General features: G+C 46.4%; 1 protein-coding gene and 1 long non-coding RNA gene across 3 annotated transcripts; one reads left to right on the forward strand and one right to left on the reverse strand.

Moving 5' to 3' along the window:
• The first annotated feature begins 1275 nt into the window (after positions 1 to 1275).
• On the forward strand, positions 1276 to 13597 carry susd5 (sushi domain containing 5). 2 transcript variants are annotated; one of them, XM_023803753.2, is made up of 5 exons: positions 1276 to 1386; positions 5361 to 5541; positions 7660 to 7778; positions 9019 to 9201; positions 10620 to 13597. In XM_023803753.2, exons 3-5 carry the CDS (start codon positions 7700 to 7702, stop codon positions 12008 to 12010), a joined length of 1653 nt encoding a protein of 550 aa, XP_023659521.1. In that variant the 5' UTR covers positions 1276 to 1386; positions 5361 to 5541; positions 7660 to 7699; the 3' UTR covers positions 12011 to 13597. The 2 variants fall into 2 exon arrangements, with proteins under 2 accessions (XP_023659521.1, XP_023659520.1); XM_023803752.2 differs by lacking the exon at positions 1276 to 1386 and adding an exon at positions 1685 to 2283.
• On the reverse strand, positions 9051 to 16526 carry LOC111839661 (uncharacterized). Its single transcript, XR_011984846.1, has 3 exons — positions 16205 to 16526; positions 15857 to 15933; positions 9051 to 9190 (listed from the first exon to the last, which is right to left on the reverse strand). It is a non-coding gene; the product is annotated as an uncharacterized lncRNA (long non-coding RNA).
• Positions 16527 to 18049: the final 1523 nt, after the last annotated feature.

Here is an 18049-nt window from a genome sequence, read left to right on the forward strand (position 1 = left end):
AATCGGGTACAGGAGGTGCTGAATGTTAAGATTAACATAAACCTTACTGATCCCACGGGGAAACAGAAAAAATAACTCTTTGCCTTTAGCGATCAGACTGTACACTTACATTTTATTTATTCAGCAGACGCTCTTGTCCAAAGTACCAACAAACAAGCGAGAATAAGAAACTTTGCCTATTAAATTTCATTTCACTGCATGGTCTGTGCATCACTTAACTGAGACAACAATGCGGATAATGTGAACTGGGGTTCTGCCCAGGAGCACAGCAACGTGCACTTTGAGCATCTCAAACTGTATCTCCTTCGAGACGCTCAGACTTTGCTTCCGCTGTCACACCTATATTTATTTATTTTTTTTAATTTCCCTGAAGCACTCAAATGCTGCCCTCTCGTAGCACTATCTCTATGGTCACAGCTAGTCTAGCCTCCTGAGACCCAAGGAAAAAAGTGTCCTTCAGTTTTAGGTTAATTGTGATTTTCTATGTCTTTGGAGGAAATAAGACATATTTTAAGATGCAAAAACAAAATGTCCACTACAATGGACATAAATGAATGGGTGGGGTCTCAGGAGGCTAGGACAATGACTGTCCATCCTTCAACAGAAATGCAGACAGTATGTCACTCAGAGCGCGTGAAACCTGATGTGATACTGGAGACACCCATTCTAGACCTCACCAGCATTTCTGATATATAAAGTTCCTCCTCCGTCCTATTTCATGAAACCGTGGCTGTGCTCAATGCGATCAGGCCTCCGTTAAGCATATCAGCACAATTATCAAACTGCCTCCACCCAAAAAGACCATTAAGCACTCAGACATTCAAATCACTAACTGAGGCATATGCCATTAACCATAGCCATTGTTAATGGACTGAATGCGCTACGTTCACGGCATGGGAGGCAGGTAGTAATTAAGGAGACAGTCAGCAGAGTTTGCTGTTTAAGTTTTGTAAAGGATCATGTTTTTGCAACCTTCAGAAAGGACCTCATCCTGAATTATATTGATATGATATACAATAGTATAAATGGATAAAATGTGAATCACTTAGACTGCAACACCACTTTGCAATGAAATAATAATGTTTCATGATACTGGACATGATTATAATCATAGATCAATTTCGAAACTGTCTTCTAAGTTATAAGATTTAAATTTTACATAGTAGATTACCTGACTGAGCCGTGTTTACGATTATGTCACCTATTTCCTCGGGATGAGTCACTGATATGACGCAGCATCTGTACGAGTCATTACGTGCGTAAGGAGTGATCAGGCATCGGCACACAAGGACGAAATTCCAGTATGCAGTGTTGACCTAAGCGATGACGGCGAAAGTAAGGGCGCGCCAGCAGACTGAAACACGAGGCCTATATCACCGTACAACGGTATCTATTTTAAAGTATCTGTTAAAAAATGTCAATAAATCAGGCTTTAAAAAGCACATTATGTGCACAGCATCCACTTTTCAATACAATAATATCGTTGGTACTGCTGCTTGTTGGTCCTTTTAAAAGGCAATACACTGAGAAGAAAAAACATTTGGTACAGCCATGTGTAATCTTTTAGTGAGATCCACCATTTATCCGGCATTTTGTTATTTCACGGTCTGCAGAAATTGCAATTTCACAAGTTCAAAAGGCAAAAAAAGCTCGCTAGGCGGAATCTACCGTAAAATTATTCGATTCTCTAACAAATATACACGGCTCCTCGGGAAACTACACTAAAACAGCGCTTGTGCAGTCTTCCTCTGTGTATTTATTCATCTAATCAGGACATTATATTGTTTGCCTCTGTCATGGTCTGGGGAAGCGCCGCGGTTTCCCGTTGATCTCAGCCCTCCGCAGTTCGCACCTCCGCGCTGTAACGCGCTCCAGTTTGACCCATTACGTATTTACTGACAAACTACTGTGAATTTTCGCAGGCTCTCTCCATTTGCACCCCAATGCACTATTTGGATAGATAAAACCTCTCGTCGGTGCAGTCTGTCTGAATTGTTCCCCTTTTCTTTTTTGAAAAAGAAAAAAATATTTTGCTAACCAAATAGGTAGTCTGCCCATACCGTTTCAACATTTACTCAATCCTGTCGAGGGAGATACTGGTCTTTCTACGAATTAAGGACCTTTCAAAGAGAGACAAACATACATTCTGGGATATTATTCAAAAGAAAATCACATAGCGAAGAGAGGAGCGGAGGATGGCACAGGATTGCTGCCGAAACGTTTCTTTCTTTAAGTTATTGGGATGCTTGATGTGCTTAAGCTCCGCGTTCGTGCGTGCAGACGGTGAGTTCCTCGGTATGGTTCCTGTCAGCCCGGTCTTAACTTAAGCAAGCGCCGTAATAAATGAAACAGCTTCAATTCGCACCTGTAGCTGTCAGTGAAGGCTGGTGGCTGAAGCTTCGATTTTTTTCCCAGGAAAATCGTCTGACGACCATACCCGAGATTAAATTAATTGAATAAAAAAATAATTGCTGAATAGCGGGCATCTTTCTGAAAGTTTTGCCTAGCTCACTATTTAATTATGGCACGTAGCGTTTATCCTTTTTACTAAATCAAAAAACAGACTGAACCTCAAAGTCATTTCTCCGTAAAGTATGCATAATTGATCCTAATTTTTATTCCTTTCTTACAACTTAATAAATGTAGTTAAAACTGATATGCAGTAAATATAGAATTAATTATGCATTAATATTTGATAATTTGCATGACGTATAGCTACGGTGCATGAGGGACAACCGGCGTATTTCAATGAAGTAAATTTGTTGCCTCCGGGATGGAAAATTAAATGTTTTTCTTCGCAAGTATGGCTACAATTATTCAGGAATCCAAGAAGCCAACTCAGTAAATAAAACAAAAAGCATGGTTTATTTGCGTTTTCGAGATCATTTTATTGTTTTTCTTGTACGCTTGTGTATTGTGTGTATATGTGTGTTTAGTTTAAAACTTTCGCAGCACGGTTAGGTTCAGAGATATCATTGACGCACAGCAGTGCATGTACAGTAAGAGTTATTACTGACAACGACTGCACAGTCATGAATTGTAATGCTGTCAGCGGTGATAGGCGCACAAATTAATTTTCAAATTACTCGAATCTGGGATCAGCGCTTTTGCGTTACTGCGATAAATAAAATATTGCTAGAAAATGTAATGACATAAATTTAAAAATAAATCTTTCTGCAATATGTGCAGTAAATGAAGGTGGGGATTATTTCTTTCTCCGTCAAACTTTCGACTTAAGCCGACTTACAATTCACTCTCATTGAGAGCAATTCTGAAATTAACAGCAGCGGCTTATACTAATGAAGAAATGAGTGGATATAGACTCCTCGCACATTTTAGTGGATTCTAAGTGATGGAGCCTTGTGCACAAAGCAGGACTTGGTCTGGCCACACCTCCCCTGTTATCTGTGAATGTCTTCATTCTTCTCCGTGTCTATAATCTGAGGTATACTTGGAAGAAATGGCAGAATCCCCCCCCCCCCCGTAAATGACTGTTTCTCACTCTAATTTGACACTTCTCTGTTTCGTGAGGATTTATGAGATAAATGTTTTTCTTTAGCTGTATTTGCACATACAAGTACTCAGTGTTTCAGATTTCCCAAATATGGAAAGACATCAAAGTAGAAGCTAGTTATTGTAATATACTCTGCTCCCCAGATGAGGTAACTGTAAGCGTGGCCTGTAAGCAGAGACCCACCTGGAGGTACCTGATGTACATAAACAGCTGTTTGGGGCACGGGGGGGGGGGGCGTCGATTATAAGACGTATACTCTGTCTGAATACAGCAAGGCCAGCTTTTAGGGTGACGCGCGTCCACAGGCCCCCACCCCAGAGAGGCACATTAAGATTGGCGGTGTTTGTGTACGTGGGCCAAAGGGAGGCTGTTTATCGATGCTCCTTTTTGCTTTAGACACTCTTCCTTTTCATTAGCAACATCTGACTGCTTTCAGAAGCGTGTGTGAATCACGTCAGCGCCTGACTAACAGCACAGGGGGCGACGTGACTTTCTGCTGTGCCTGTCTGCTCGTTTGCTTTGGGCTGCCAGTGTCTGTATGGCGCGGGGCTGCAGTGGGTGGCACTGTATCACACTGCCAGTGTCTATACGGCGTGGGGCTGCAGTTGGTGGCACTGTATCACACTGCCAGTGTCTATATGGCGCGGGACTGCAGTTGGTGGCACTGTATCACACTGGCAGTGTTTATACGGTGCTGGGCTGCAGTGGGTGGCACTATCACACTGCCAGTGTCTATGCGGCACAGGGCTGCAGTTGGTGGCACTGTATCACACTGCCAGTGTTTATATGATACGGGGCTGCAATTGGTGGCACTGTATCACACTGCCAGTGTTTATATGATGCGGAGCTGCAGTTGGTGGCACTGTATCACACATCTTCATATCTGGGCTTTAGATCGCATCTCTGCTCTCTGTGTGCGGCTTTTTCCTGGGTCTGCTCTTTCCTCCCATCATCCAAAGACAAACAGTTTGGTTAATTGCTATTTCTAAAACTTAAACATGGATGAAAGGATATATCAACTCAATGTAAAACATTCATCTGAACAAACAAGAACATTTGTAGGTTCTGCAAATATTATGTTGCATAAGGTTTAGTATAAAAACAGTGATTTTAACAAATTTCTTTTGAGTATGTAATGTGCAAAGCAGCATGCAGGTACTCATTAGAAACACCAGACATTACTAGCCAATAAATAATTCAAAAACTAAATCTTTAGCTAAAAGGCTTTTTGAAAGGTGTATGAGTGAGCGGTAACAGTTATTTACCAATGAAAACAAGCGAAGTCAGCCTGATTAGCAGAGGCGCATAAGGCCTGGCAAGGTCTGGAATATCTGAAAGTAATTAAGGCATATTATGATTAGCACAGTTAACAGTGTCAGGCAGGATCATGCCATGCGCTTCAATAGCAATGTCAGGTGCAGTCAGATTGACGTCTATGGCTGGATTGAATAAACATGTAGTGAGACTGTTCGAATGAGGGTGGTGTTCTTAGCCCAGTCACAGCGCAGGTGCTGCACCTTCATCCTGGCCCAGGTAGTCGTGGATGTTACGCAAAGATCATACTTGTGGTCTTGCTAACTTGCCCCCCAAGAACATGCTTGGGATGCAGTGAATCATGGGATTGGTCTCATTTGGAGAGGATGCAGCTGTATCCTTGATATTTGGGGCGGGGCAAGAACGACTTTTGTGGATTTTTACCGTCTTCTGTACTTCTTTTCTTAGTATTGGAAGTGGTCCTCGGCATCAAAAGATGACATAAAACGAGCACACGGGAACACAAATGCGGCGAAGTACGCATATCGAGAGACAGCCGTGGTGCCCTCCTGACACGCCCGTCTTCCTCCAGGTCGGCTCTTCCTGTTGGAGGCCCGGAATGGCAGCGGGGAGGCCGACGGAGCCGCAGCAGCGCAGGAAGCATGCGCACGACACGGGGCTCGTCTGGCCACCGCCGCTCAGCTTCGGCATGCCGTGGTGGAGTGCTCCTTCGCCACCTGCACCCGCGGCTGGCTGGCTGGGCCCGGCATCGGGTAAGAGCGCCCCCTGTCCCTTGACATCAGTACTGACACTGGCGATCCCATTGTATCATGATTGTTATAATTCCAGATATAACACCTGCTGTCCTTCAGCAGACATTGCATTATCGCAAAATAATTCAGCTTCATTGACCTGGGACCCGTTTCCCGAAGAGGGATTCATTTTAGGCACCTTGCATCAAGGATGTAACTTGACATGATTGTGGCTGATGTTCCTGCAGCTTGGAGGCTCAACTAGATGTATCATCAGTTCCAGAAGCAGGAGGGTGACACACTATATGGATTAAAGCATTACGACACCTGGCCAGGAGCCAGGAACTTTTATGACATCACATTCTAAAACTATAGGCAACAATATGGAGCTGGTTCCCCCTTTGCAGCTATAAGAGCTGCCACTCTTCTGGGAAGACTGTCCACAAAATTTTGGATGCTGGTGGGAATTTTTGCCTGTTAATCCAAAAGAACATTTGTGAGGTCAGACACTGATATTGGACGTGAAGGCTTGGCTCACAATGTCCTTTCTAGTTCATTCTAAAGGGGTTCAATGGGGTTGAAGTCAGGCCAGTCAGGTTCTTCTACACCAAACTGTCTTTATAGACCTTGCACTGTGACTGGGGCACAGTCAAGCTGGAATGTTAAAGGGGCTTCCCCAATAAAGCTGTAAATATAGAATTGTCCAAAATGTTTTGATATGTATACCAAGACATTGTGGGCAATTCTGTACTTTCAATTTGGTGGGAACAACTTGGGGAAGGTTCTTTTCTGTTCTTTTACTTTTGTCCATATAGTGTATGTCAAATAACCAGGAAGTTCATGTTTATAATGAGATGGAGACCAAACCTAGACTGTGTGATCCGCACCCACACTCTGCGTTTCACTGAGGGCAGCCTGATCCGACCTGCACTCTGCGTTTCACTGAGGGCGGCCTGATCCGACCTGCACTCTGCGTTTCACTGAGGGCGGCCTGATCCGACCTGCACTCTGCGTTTCACTGACGGCGGCCTGATCCGCACCCACACTCTGCATTTCACTGAGGGCGGCCTGATCAGAAAATTAAGTCTTAAGGAGCTTCAAGGTGAAGCCATGGGTCCTGGCTTTGTGTCTCATGGCCAGTAGGTCTGTAACGTAGGATCCCACCTGGAATGCAGATGTCTCCCTTACTGTCCCCGATCTCAGGCTGACAACTGAAGGCAGTGGAAGGACAAAGAGAACAAATTTCGGATCTTCACATTGCAAACTCAGTCATTCCAGTTTTCAAACATTTAATGATGTAATTCATTAGACATAGGAACTGAGCTAGAATTTCATAGAAATATCCAGCAGGAGAAATGCTACAATATTAGCTATTAGGTTATATTATATGCATGTCCCCTGGAATCAGCGGCGGCTCAGTGAGCAGCACCAGAGCCTCATGCTTGGACTCTCGCCTCTCTCTGTGGTATTCTCACGTTCTTATGTGTTTGCTCGTGTTTTCTCATGATTTCCCCTCCACAACCCAAAGACGTTGCTTTGTGGCGTGGTCTCTGACATCATCATGTGCCCCCATGACAAATTAACATGCCTGCCTCATGTTCCCTGCTTTGCTGGGGGAGGTTCCAAGCTCAGTGTCACCCCACACACTGGGGAAGTAATGCTTTCTTACTGCAAAATGAATTTTACACTCAAAGATTATTGGAAGACTTGTTCTGAGTGTAAGCAGCTGTATAATGATATTCTGATGTAATGCTACATTTAGGTTTGCCCTAGTCAAAATAGACAGGGGCTCTGTTCCAAACCACCACTAAATAGTGCACTGTACAGTGAGTCTGCCTTTTGGTAGTGCTGTTTGACTTCTCAATGGAAAATCGGAACCACTACAAAGTGCAAAATACCCATCATGCAATGTGAAGGAGACGCCTATTGTCATCTGGTCTCTTATGATACAAACAGGACTTTTTATTACTAAAAAACACTTGGATTATTTTATCCTTCATTCTGTTTATGTTATAGCTGTATTTTGCGATTCGCTGATGTTGAGTTGCTAGGATGTGTCACTGATAGTGATGTCATTTCTTGGGCCAAATGAGCGAAGAGTGATTTCCCCTGAAGTGGCTAACCTACTCTCCTCGGTAGGGTCACTGTTTGCAGCGAATTGGGCGGCGGCCAGCAGGCGATGAAGACAGTGGATGTGAAGGTGGAGAATGTCACAGCATTCAGCAGTCACCTGGATATCTTCTGCATGAAGGACCAAGGTCAGCGGATGGCTGCGTTTGCATCCTGTGGACGTGTTTCTGCAAACGTATCACTGAAATTAGCTATTAGCTTCACCCGGATGAACCTAACGACAGTCAAAGGGGGGAGAGTGGAAAAGCAAGTGAAAAAAATTAGCAACATTGTGCTTCATTTTTAACGTTGGACCAACACACTATCATTTGTGCCAAAAAGACATTCAAACACGCGTGTGCGTGTCCGAGGATGGGAGCAGCTCTGCACTGCGGGCAAGATTGGCATGCCCCCCCCCAGCCCCCTCCGAATGTGCCCATTGAGGAGCCAAGCCATCCCCCCTGACCGGCATGCGACTCTAGCTGTCGGCAAGCCGGTGTCATCCCATATGAGGCTGTACCTTACGCCTCCGTGACAGTGCAGCAGGTTGATTAAAAAGAAACAAACAGCTTACATAACTGGGGGGTGGGGTCTGCTGCTGGGGGCGGGGTCTGATGCTGGGGGTGGGGACTCATGTTGGGGGCGGGGTTTGCTGCTGGGGGTGGGGACTCCTGTTGGGGGTGGGGTCTGATGCTGGGGGTGGGGACTCCTGTTGGGGGTGGGGTCTGATGCTGGGGGTGGGGACTCCTGTTGGGGGTGGCCCCCTCAAAGGCCTTCCTGTATCGGCAGCTGGCAGGCAGGGGGCGCACACACTAGGGTTTCTGCCCCTCCCCTCGTGCCCCATCTTTTTTAGGGGGGGGCTCAGATTAATGTCAAATTAATGTGAAAATTAGCTTGACCTATTATTAGGTGATTTTCAGATTGGAGGAGGAAACACTCAAATAAGCAGACATTCTTATGCTGGTGCAAAATTTTGGATGCAGCCCAAAAACAGTGCATCAGGATCCTTGGAAAAACAAGGAAGTCTGAGGGTCTGGATGACTAACTGCCCCAGAGCCACACAGACACACAAACTCTTACTCTCACACATATATGCTGAAATACCCACATCAGGACTTGGATGAGTTCAAACTTAACCCTTGAATGTCAACCACTTATGAGTTATGTTAGACTGTGTTTATACAACAAGCAGCTTAGTTTCTTGGCTTCAATGTTATTTCTTGGTCTTTGTATTGTTTTATCATGATATCATGATATTTTAGTATTATGGAAAAGAATATTGTAGATTACACACATGCATTTTTTCCACAGACGCTGACTGACTGGCAGCTCTTTTTAATATGGAACATAGCACGTGTGCATGTCTGTAATTCTCTGACGGGCCCACAGGGTGTGGGGACCCGCCCACCTTCGCCCACACCGTGTTGCAGAGCCATACGGGCTTGGAGCTGGGCGAGGAGCTGCTCTACGTCTGCGCCCCGGGGTTCATCATGGCAGGCGGGCAGTCAGCCTTCAGCCTGCTGTGCGACAGCTGCGGGGAGTGGTATGGCCTGGTCCAGCCCTGCGGCAAAGGTGAGGCATGGTGGGGGTAATCAGAACAACAACACACCGCTACAACACAAAACCAACACCACAAAAGCAGCAATACACCACCACCACAACACAATGACAACACACCACAACAACAACACAACAGCAATAACAGCATAACACAAAAACAACACCACAAAAGCAACAACACACCACCACCACAACAATAATACGACAACACTATGACAACACAACAACAACAACAACAACAAAACCAACAACCCAATAACAATAATAATGCTCCAGTGTAACAGTGTAAAGGCTCCAGTGTAACATTGCTGCTTCTGGATCAGGTTGCCTCTTGGTTGGGGGTTGTTTCCTGGAAACAACTTTACTTTCTCACTTTTTGAGCGCTAACTTCACACTGGGGGCTGTCTGCGGCCACAGGCGTCCCGCATTAGCAGTGTGGTGGCCGCTCACACACAAAGCCGCATGCAAGACGCCAATCTGGAAGGTCATGGATGTGGGCGATTAAAGCTCCGCTCCGTCGAGCCAAACTGACACAGCGGTGCAGTGGGAGCGCGGAGGAGCTGCTGTGTGCATTCTGACGGAGGCAGCCAGTTCTTACCGCATTAGCTTCTGCCGGGCCTAAATGCTGCCTGATTTGCTCTCATTACACATTTCCGATATACAGGACTGTTGCTGTCTAAGTGGGAAGCTGTGACTCAGAGCTAAAGCTGTGTCCATTTCATTTAGCTTTAAATCGCCCATTTGGTGAAAATACAGAAATTGTTCTGCATTATCACTACAGCTGACAAAATAACTCCGCCTGGATGAGTGGGACATTCAGACTGCTATCCCAGAAGGCTGTGCGGCTCCTAGCTGACCTCCTCACAGATGCAGCTCCATGCTTCAGTGACTCTGTTAGTAGCAGTTCCCATGACACCCAGGTGCCACATAGCACAGCTGGGCGTGTAAAGGCGGCGGCACCTTCTGATGGTCCTGCTGTGGACAGGAGCAGCGCAGAGTCCAGGAACCTCAGAAGGTCTCTGTTATAGCGGCAGGATTTTGGCACTTTAGTAAAGATTCCAAGGCATGGAAACCAGAAGTTAATGCACAATAAACAAAAGGCCAGCCATAAACAGAAACCATTTCCAGTTTATAATTGAAAAGCTGCGATTTTGTTGTGGAGACCATCCTCGCAGTTTGCTGGGGTCACATGGGGTCTTTTATACAAGATACACCTTGGTATCAACCTACCAGTTGCTGGACCTCTGCTGACTCTCGCATGGCTTTGTTGTAATAGGGGCCTGGCTCACGAGACACTGAACAAAGTGTCACCACAGTGAGGTCATTCAATGTATCATCATCTACATACTAATGCAGTTTGTTACCTTTGCATATTCCAGTTGATCATCTCGCACCCTGAAGAATGACTTTACGCCATTCATGTTTTTCAGATAAAGTGGAAACCCAGGTTGACTATGAGATCCCTGACGAGGGACATGCCTCCTACGAGGATGTGGAGCGGACGGGGGGCGCTGAGGAGACCAGTTTCGGTGAAGGTGACGGGTTAGTGCCAAGAGCGAGCTCATCAGAGCTTGAGCAGGAGCAGGATGGCAGACCTGGAGAGGAGATGTCTATGGCAGAGCATCAGGCAGGAGGACTGGAGGATGGCAACATGGAAGATGCTACTGAGAAGATTGGCTACGAGCTCACAGCTGGCACGGACGCCCCGGTCTCCCTGCTCAGCCAGAAGCACCTGTTCTGGTTTCCGTCCGAGACTTTTCATGAACCGGACCGACCAGGGATCCCAGGAGTTACAGTGGCACCGGCCTGGGTGGAGGACGAGGATAATCACATCGCCGTGAAGGCATCCGGCAGTGAGACGGACAGCGTTAAGGCTCACGGCCAACGGGACAGTGTCCCCCTGAACACAGTCAAACTGAATTACACCCGGGTTGGGGTGCGGGGACCACGGCCTGAGGCAGACGAATCCTGGCTAGATGGCTACCCTGTTACCCAGGAGACCGGAGAGGAAGAGGAGGAGGAAGGTGGGGTTAGGGATGCAGGAATTCCCACTACAGAGACAACAGAAGATGATGAGATTGGGAGAAAGGTGCCAAGCAGGACCGAGCGCATGGACGGCAGCCAGCCTGACCATGGAAGCCCCGCCCCCTCCTCAGACTCCGCCCACATCGCCGTGCCTCCGACACGCCCGGCAGATTATGGTGTGAAGCACATTCCTGTGAGACTGACGCCTCGCTCCAGCCTAGAGTCTGTACATATGGGCCTGCACCCTTCCACGCGGCACAGCATCGCAGTGCACACCCCCCCCACAGCCACCACTCCTGCTCCTCCTGAGCTGGACCTCCCAGGTCACCCAGCTGACCGTGGGGATGGTCGCAAAGTGAAAATGGGCCCAACGGCCCCCTGGCACATCACGAAAAGCCTGTACCCCTTTCTCGACCACCTGCCAGGCCCCACCCAGCGGGAAGACGTTACCGTGCCTTACCAGAAGGTTCCATCAGGGACCGTTGCTACTGACATGATTGATGAGTTTCCTGGGACTGGTCTCAATGGCGACTCTGTAGAGCGGAATCTGACTTGGCTGGGGCCTGAAGCTGGGGGCCCCCCAACCGAGGGGCCGTGCCTGGGGGAGGGCTGCCCCTTAGCAGGCAGGGGGCCCGTGGTGGCCATCGTCATCGTGGCTGCATGTGCACTGATGGTGGCTGCAGTGCTGGCAGTCTGGTGCTACAAGAAGCAGCAGCAGAAGAGCTCCGTCTACAAGATGAACGGGAAGGACCAGGGCAGGCCTGCACAGCAGATCGAGATGCAGCAGAAAGTCTAAGTGCTGCCTCCTGCAGAGACTTTTGAGGAGCTCGACAGTGCTTGTGTTGGTTTGCCTGCTGGTCTGCTAATCTGTTTGTTTACTTGTTTGTTTACTTGTTTGTTTACTTGTTTTGGCCTTGAGTGACACGAGAGGCAGATTCAAATGGCAGATCAGCTCTTGTAGGAATCAAACCTAGATATTCTCTATGTCCAGAGAGAGCCTTGTGGTATAGAAAAGTTCATTCTTTCACTTGTAAGACTAACAGATTATATTTGTGTTGTGTGTTACATTTTTTTGTTCTTTTATATGTTCCTGTGTTGTTGTTTGACGCTTTTTGCTGTTGCCAAAGTGCTTCCATTGTTTCAGGCCTGTTGCATTCCATGCAAATTCAGTTCAGGATCAAATATTATTGGCTACAAGGTTTAATTGTTTTCAGAGCCTGAGAATCGGTTAGTGCTGTTTAACGTAATAATGGCGCAAATTGTTCACTCATTGATTGTACAACCAATAAGTACTTTAAAAATCAAAAATTCAAGATATTGGGAATATTTTATATTCCAGTTGTATTTTAAAGAACTTGCCTTGTGCAGTGTCTGTCTGATGGACCCCAAAGCCTGCAGATATATCAATACCTTACAATAAGGGAGCCCTCTAATGCATAAGATATTCGCCTTTCAACTCTCATTTTCTTGTGGATTTTCGTTAGATCTGTTTTAGGTTTGATGTCTGTTTCATGTTATCATAATTATAATGCCTTGAAGTCCTCTTTTGAAATATATGTGTGGGAGCCCAAACTTTTGTTTTTACGTTACACAACATGAATTTCCTTGTAGGTATTCTCCTAGGGATAGGGAGCAGGGGGAGATGTGGATTTTAATGTCGTTAATTTGTTGGTGTTGACGAAGCGTCGCCTGCCCACTTCCGCAGAGTCGCCAGCTGACACACGAGTGCGGTGCTGACCCAGCAGTGGGGGCGGTTCTCACCTAGGTGTGGTGGACGGGTGCTGGCAGGTGGACGAGACATACCCAGGGCCATGTGAGCCCAACGTGGGCCCCTTGGACATTATATGCAGGGGGGCAGGTCTGCCCGGGAATTAAAATAGAAATAGTGAACTGGTCTGAGAAAAAAAACATGTCAAATAGAATTAACAACTCATCAAGGTTTAATCGGGCTTCATCCACCTGTAGCTTCAGGATCAGAATGTCGAGAACTTGCTTACCGATCCGTAGGTTCTGACTAGCAGTAACGACAATCAACATGTAAATCAAAATCCAGTTAAAACAGAGCCCCTATTTTGCTTTACAGAAAATGTGAATTTTTACAATTAAAACGAAATGGTCATCAGTATTTGGTTATTAGTCTGGGTTGAGGTTTTCGTCCTTTATGAGTTTCCACTCGGGCTGTATTTGCAGGTCCGAAAGCCCAAACATTCTCCCTGAACCTTGGGGTGTTCTGCCTTTCTACGTCCTTGTGCCGGGGTTCATGTGTAAATCATTCTGGTCGATGTCTTTGTTTATGGATAGCAATGCATTTCAGTTTTTTTGTAAACTTTTGTGATCTTTCAGTCATAAATCACCACCAGAATAAACTAATTTTATGCTTAGAGTAGATGTTGGAAATAGACTTTAACCTTTTTTGTTTCACGGATTTCAGTTCTGTTTCCAATTTTTTCATCAAACGATACCTCTACTGATTACCCGAAACTTTTCTCACATGCTTTGAGCTCAAGATCTCAAGGTTTGATTTGATTCATAGCAAGAAGCTCGTGCAGATATTTCCCATAAATTCACGTTTACTGGCGACTTGTCTTCTCGTTCCTGCAGTTTTGTTGGTGAGGAGTCGCAGGTAGGTCGGCCTGTCCCACGGGTGATTCTGTTCTTCTTGGGACACAGCAGAGTAGGGGTAGTACTGCACCGTACAGGTACCGCATTACCACAGGTAGCCTTCTGGGCCGACTGTGGAACGTCAGTGTCATGGCAACATCAGATCCTATGTGCAGGGTGAAGCCTTTCCCAGGCAGCTGACATTGTTCGGGATGCAGTAAATGCCCACGATATCAGCACAAATCCATAGTATCAATACAAATATAAAAAATCATAATAATAATAACGACACTATTCTATTGATATGTATGCTAAAATAAATAATAATAAATTATTGCAGAACCCTGTGGCAGTTTCTGCATACTGTACGCCTACAGAGGCAGGTGTCAGTCTTTCCGCTTGTTTTGCTGTTAACTCGCAATCTCTTGTTATAACAGTACAATTATCATTAATGTGTGTGCATAAGATTATTATGCGTGAGAATGTGTTAAAGTCAGTGTTTTCAAGAGTAACATTCAGCTCTCCAGCACTGACATTGCCGTAAACAAGAATTTTTGCTGCTGTAGCTGCAGGAGGCCCATGAGCCTAGCAGATCACTAATGCTGTGCCGTGCACATGATGGGGGGGGGGGGGTCAGTGAGACTGTGCCTCTCAGTCACAATCAGTGAGCAGAATGAGGCTTTCTGGGTGCCAGCGTCCAAGTGAGGACTCCATGTTGACGGTACCATGCATATGCATCTGGAGTCTACAATAAAGTGATTCGTATAAAATACCTTATTCTCTATGCTTTTATCATCCACACAGAACAGAGAACATTCTGTGTGGGAGAGGGTTAACAGTTAAAAACAATTGGTAACATTTTTGAGAGAGTGTCATGGACCAATGGAAGCAAGTACTGAGTGTTCATATTCTCACTAACATCTAAAAAACTAGATTTAAGGAAAACTCTTTCAGTACATTCACCATCTTTTTTGTGTTTATGAGGGCAGCGGGGCTGATTTATTGTTTCTGGCAGATTGTAATAGCAATATTTTCTTGTTGTATCTTGTTTAAACACACTGCTGAATATTTTTCCACAGTTTGGATGAGAGGAGCGTCTAGGTTCTGGTATTTGTTCAGGTTAAGCTTCAGCAGTGACCCTTCGGCGGCGCTCGTCACCCTGCGGTCCCGGCAGTGACCCTACGGCGGCGCTCGTCACCCTGCGGTCCCGGCAGTGACCCTACGGCGGCGCTCGTCACCCTGCGGTCCCGGCAGTTACCCTACGGCGGCGCTCGTCACCCTGCGGTCCCGGCAGTGACCCTACGGCGGCGCTCGTCACCCTGCGGTCCCGGCAGTTACCCTACGGCGGCGCTCGTCACCCTGCGGTCCCGGCAATGACCCTACGGCGGCGCTTGTCACCCTGCGGTCCCGGCAGCTTCCTGTCGCGGGTGTGTCTCTCTGCTTTTCTAATCCTGACACCTAGCCTGACAGGAATCAAGCCCGCAGTGTTTGGTGTTGGAGCGACGTGGCTGGTGTCTGGCTGCCTCGCGTTTCTCCTGCTGTTGATGGGTTGGGGGGGTTGTACTTTCCCACAGTGACATCTGCTGGCTCTTACTTACTGGGGGGGGACAGGGTCTCGCTGGCAGGCGTCTGGGCTACAGCTGGCTCTACTTATCCCAAGTCATTACCACCAACACGCCCTCCAGTGCTGACCACACGTGGCCGTCTGGGGAGGGGGGCTGTTACCCACCAGTCAGACTCGCAACAATATACACATTCTTCTGCTTCAATGGCCAACTGGCCCCAGACAAGCCTAAAATAAACTGCCTTGCCCCTTTTACTCATAGCCCACTGTTAGTCACCAGAGTCCAGAGGCAGGACATGGCCCCAGATAGTCCGAGGCAGAGGTAATAGCTATTCTTGTGCATGAATGTAATGTCATAGGCAAACTGGTGCCATTTGGTGCATCTCCTATTCCAGTTAGGAGCAAACACTGGTCTCCATTTATATGTGGTTTGCAAAGCTAAAGACAAAAATAGCACAGCTGAGTGATGTTACTTACAGATGTAGTGACTCTGTCAGTAATGGCAGGCCGGCTTCCTGAGAATCACCTAGAAAAGGGCTCTGAAGGCAAACGACCTGCAAGTGCAAGACGGAAAACGTGACAGCTGAGAATTAAACACCGAAAGTGATAAGGCAGCAGAATGTAAGCATTTCCTACATTCCAAAAGATAAATTTAGTTTAAAATGTGAATGACACACCCAGCTTACAAAAGGAGTACACAGTGCCCACCCCACCCCTCCCCCTCCCAGTGGCAAAAATCCCAAGACTGCAGTGGTCAGGATTCCAGTGCGTTTTTCAGCATCGCTCTGTGACAAATGGCAGAGAAACTCCATGTTCAAACATCACCAGGCAGGCTGGGGGTTTCCCTGTCTTTGTTCTTCACCGGAGCTCTTGGTGAAGGTTTGGGTTCCCTCAGATGGATCCAGAGCAGCACCCGCTGCTGTGCGTGTGGCTCCTGCCCGATTCCCCTTCAGCATGATTAATAACTGCACTTACAAAACGAACCCGGAGAGTAACTTCAGCTTCTATTAACCTGAAACCGGCACAGCCTCTTTGCGGTTATGTTTAAATGAGGCTGTGTAGCTGTACATTCCCAAACACACATAGGCACCTATGGGTCCACGCCTTTGTGTGGTAGTATCCTTTTTAAGTTCCAGGCCTGAAACAGCAGTAGTTCTGAATACGGAATAATCCGGAATGCCATATGGTCATAAAGACAGCCCTTACAGATTGATACTGTTACTTACTTTTCATCCTAATAAACATCCGTTTTCTTTTGGAAGGTTGTCACTCAGCTTCTCAGTCTTGTCCACATGTACATGATTATTTTTCAAAAGCTTTTTCTATGTGTTTTGGCCTTTTGTCCACATGCAAATGAATTTTACGTCACTGAAAACTGAGCTTTTGTAAAACCCTGTCCAGGGTGAAGATTTTCAGAAACTCCGTTTTCAGTGTCGATGTGTAGACAGGGAAAACAGAAGTTTTAGTTTGTACCATCGGATTTTGCACCATCGTCCACTTTGGTTGACATTAGAGCGTGTACCGGTCGCTGTTTACATTAGCTGTTTTTAGCCTAGCAGAACTGCTAAGGCGGCTTCTGATTGGCCAACATGGCATTATGGTTAGAGTCATATCGCCACCTGTTGGTTTGGCATGCTCTTGCCAGCGCGTTTTCATGTGCATGGGAGAATTTCTTTAATCATGGAGGAAAAACATCATTTTTAAAAATACACTTACCCTTCCTTTAATACTACATACCGTATATAAACACATAGTCCCGTGACAAAAAGTGACTGTACTGCCACCCCAATTTTTGGTGGTACTGCACCGCACATACGCGTTGCATTATCTCCCCGTGTAGGTGCACCTACGACGCGTGGAATGAACGCAGAGAACGCGTGGTGGCCATGATGCGTACGCGTATGTGTTGTCAGCGTCAAGTATAAATCAGCCAGTCACCCACAGCATAGCTACATCCGCCGTGGGAAGATAACGGAGGAACAAAGCACAGAACATAAGCAGAGACTATCGTACAAAAATGCTAGGAACAAGATCTACATTGATACTTATAAAATAGCAAACAGGCGCACAGCCTCTGTGCCTTGGCTGCGGGAAACACAGCAGCCCGTGGCCTAATATGGTTTAACACGCTCTGATGTAATCACCCCTGGCTCATTCTCCTCATTGCAAACTGCTGATTTTCTTTGGCAGCGGAATCATAATAAATCTTAAAATGAGACTATTATGGTCAGACCAGCCTCTCTGGCAGCTTCTCCTGACAGACTGAACGTTTTCCAAGAAATGCAGGGCTGGTACTTCAGTTCAGTATCGCTGCTCCCCACCCCGGACCGGAGAGCTGCCTGCTCATTATCAATCTCACATATACAGACCTGATCAGAGCTATAGCTCAGAAGGCACGCTGAGTAAAACCTCGGAGTCCGGCTCAAGCAATTAAAACTTTTTGCACATTCAGAAAGTAACCGAATCACTGGACTTAAAGGTAATAACATTACTTAAAAATTAGAGTAAAAAAAGAACACGGTACACGTGTAAAAGTATGTTAAGTATGTTAGAACCAACATGTTCTCAATTTTCCAAAAACACCCAATAATCAAGCTTTCGTGGATTTGAGTATAACTGCTGCCAAAGCCCAGAATCATGGCTTTGCAGGGCAATTTTTAAAATATTCAA

The sequence above is a fragment of the Paramormyrops kingsleyae genome, chromosome 23 (genome assembly GCF_048594095.1).
Source record: "Paramormyrops kingsleyae isolate MSU_618 chromosome 23, PKINGS_0.4, whole genome shotgun sequence".
NCBI classification, from domain to species: Eukaryota; Metazoa; Chordata; class Actinopteri; order Osteoglossiformes; family Mormyridae; genus Paramormyrops; species Paramormyrops kingsleyae.

Bases quoted from the DNA above. Each gene is read 5' to 3' on its own strand.
- susd5 (XM_023803752.2), top strand. From the start codon at position 2,196: ATGGCACAGGATTGCTGCCGAAACGTTTCTTTCTTTAAGTTATTGGGA. The intron at 5,542-7,659 runs GTAAGAGCGCCC...TCTCCTCGGTAG, and splicing joins CTGGCTGGGCCCGGCATCGG to GGTCACTGTTTGCAGCGAAT. The intron at 9,202-10,619 runs GTGAGGCATGGT...CATGTTTTTCAG, and splicing joins GGTCCAGCCCTGCGGCAAAG to ATAAAGTGGAAACCCAGGTT.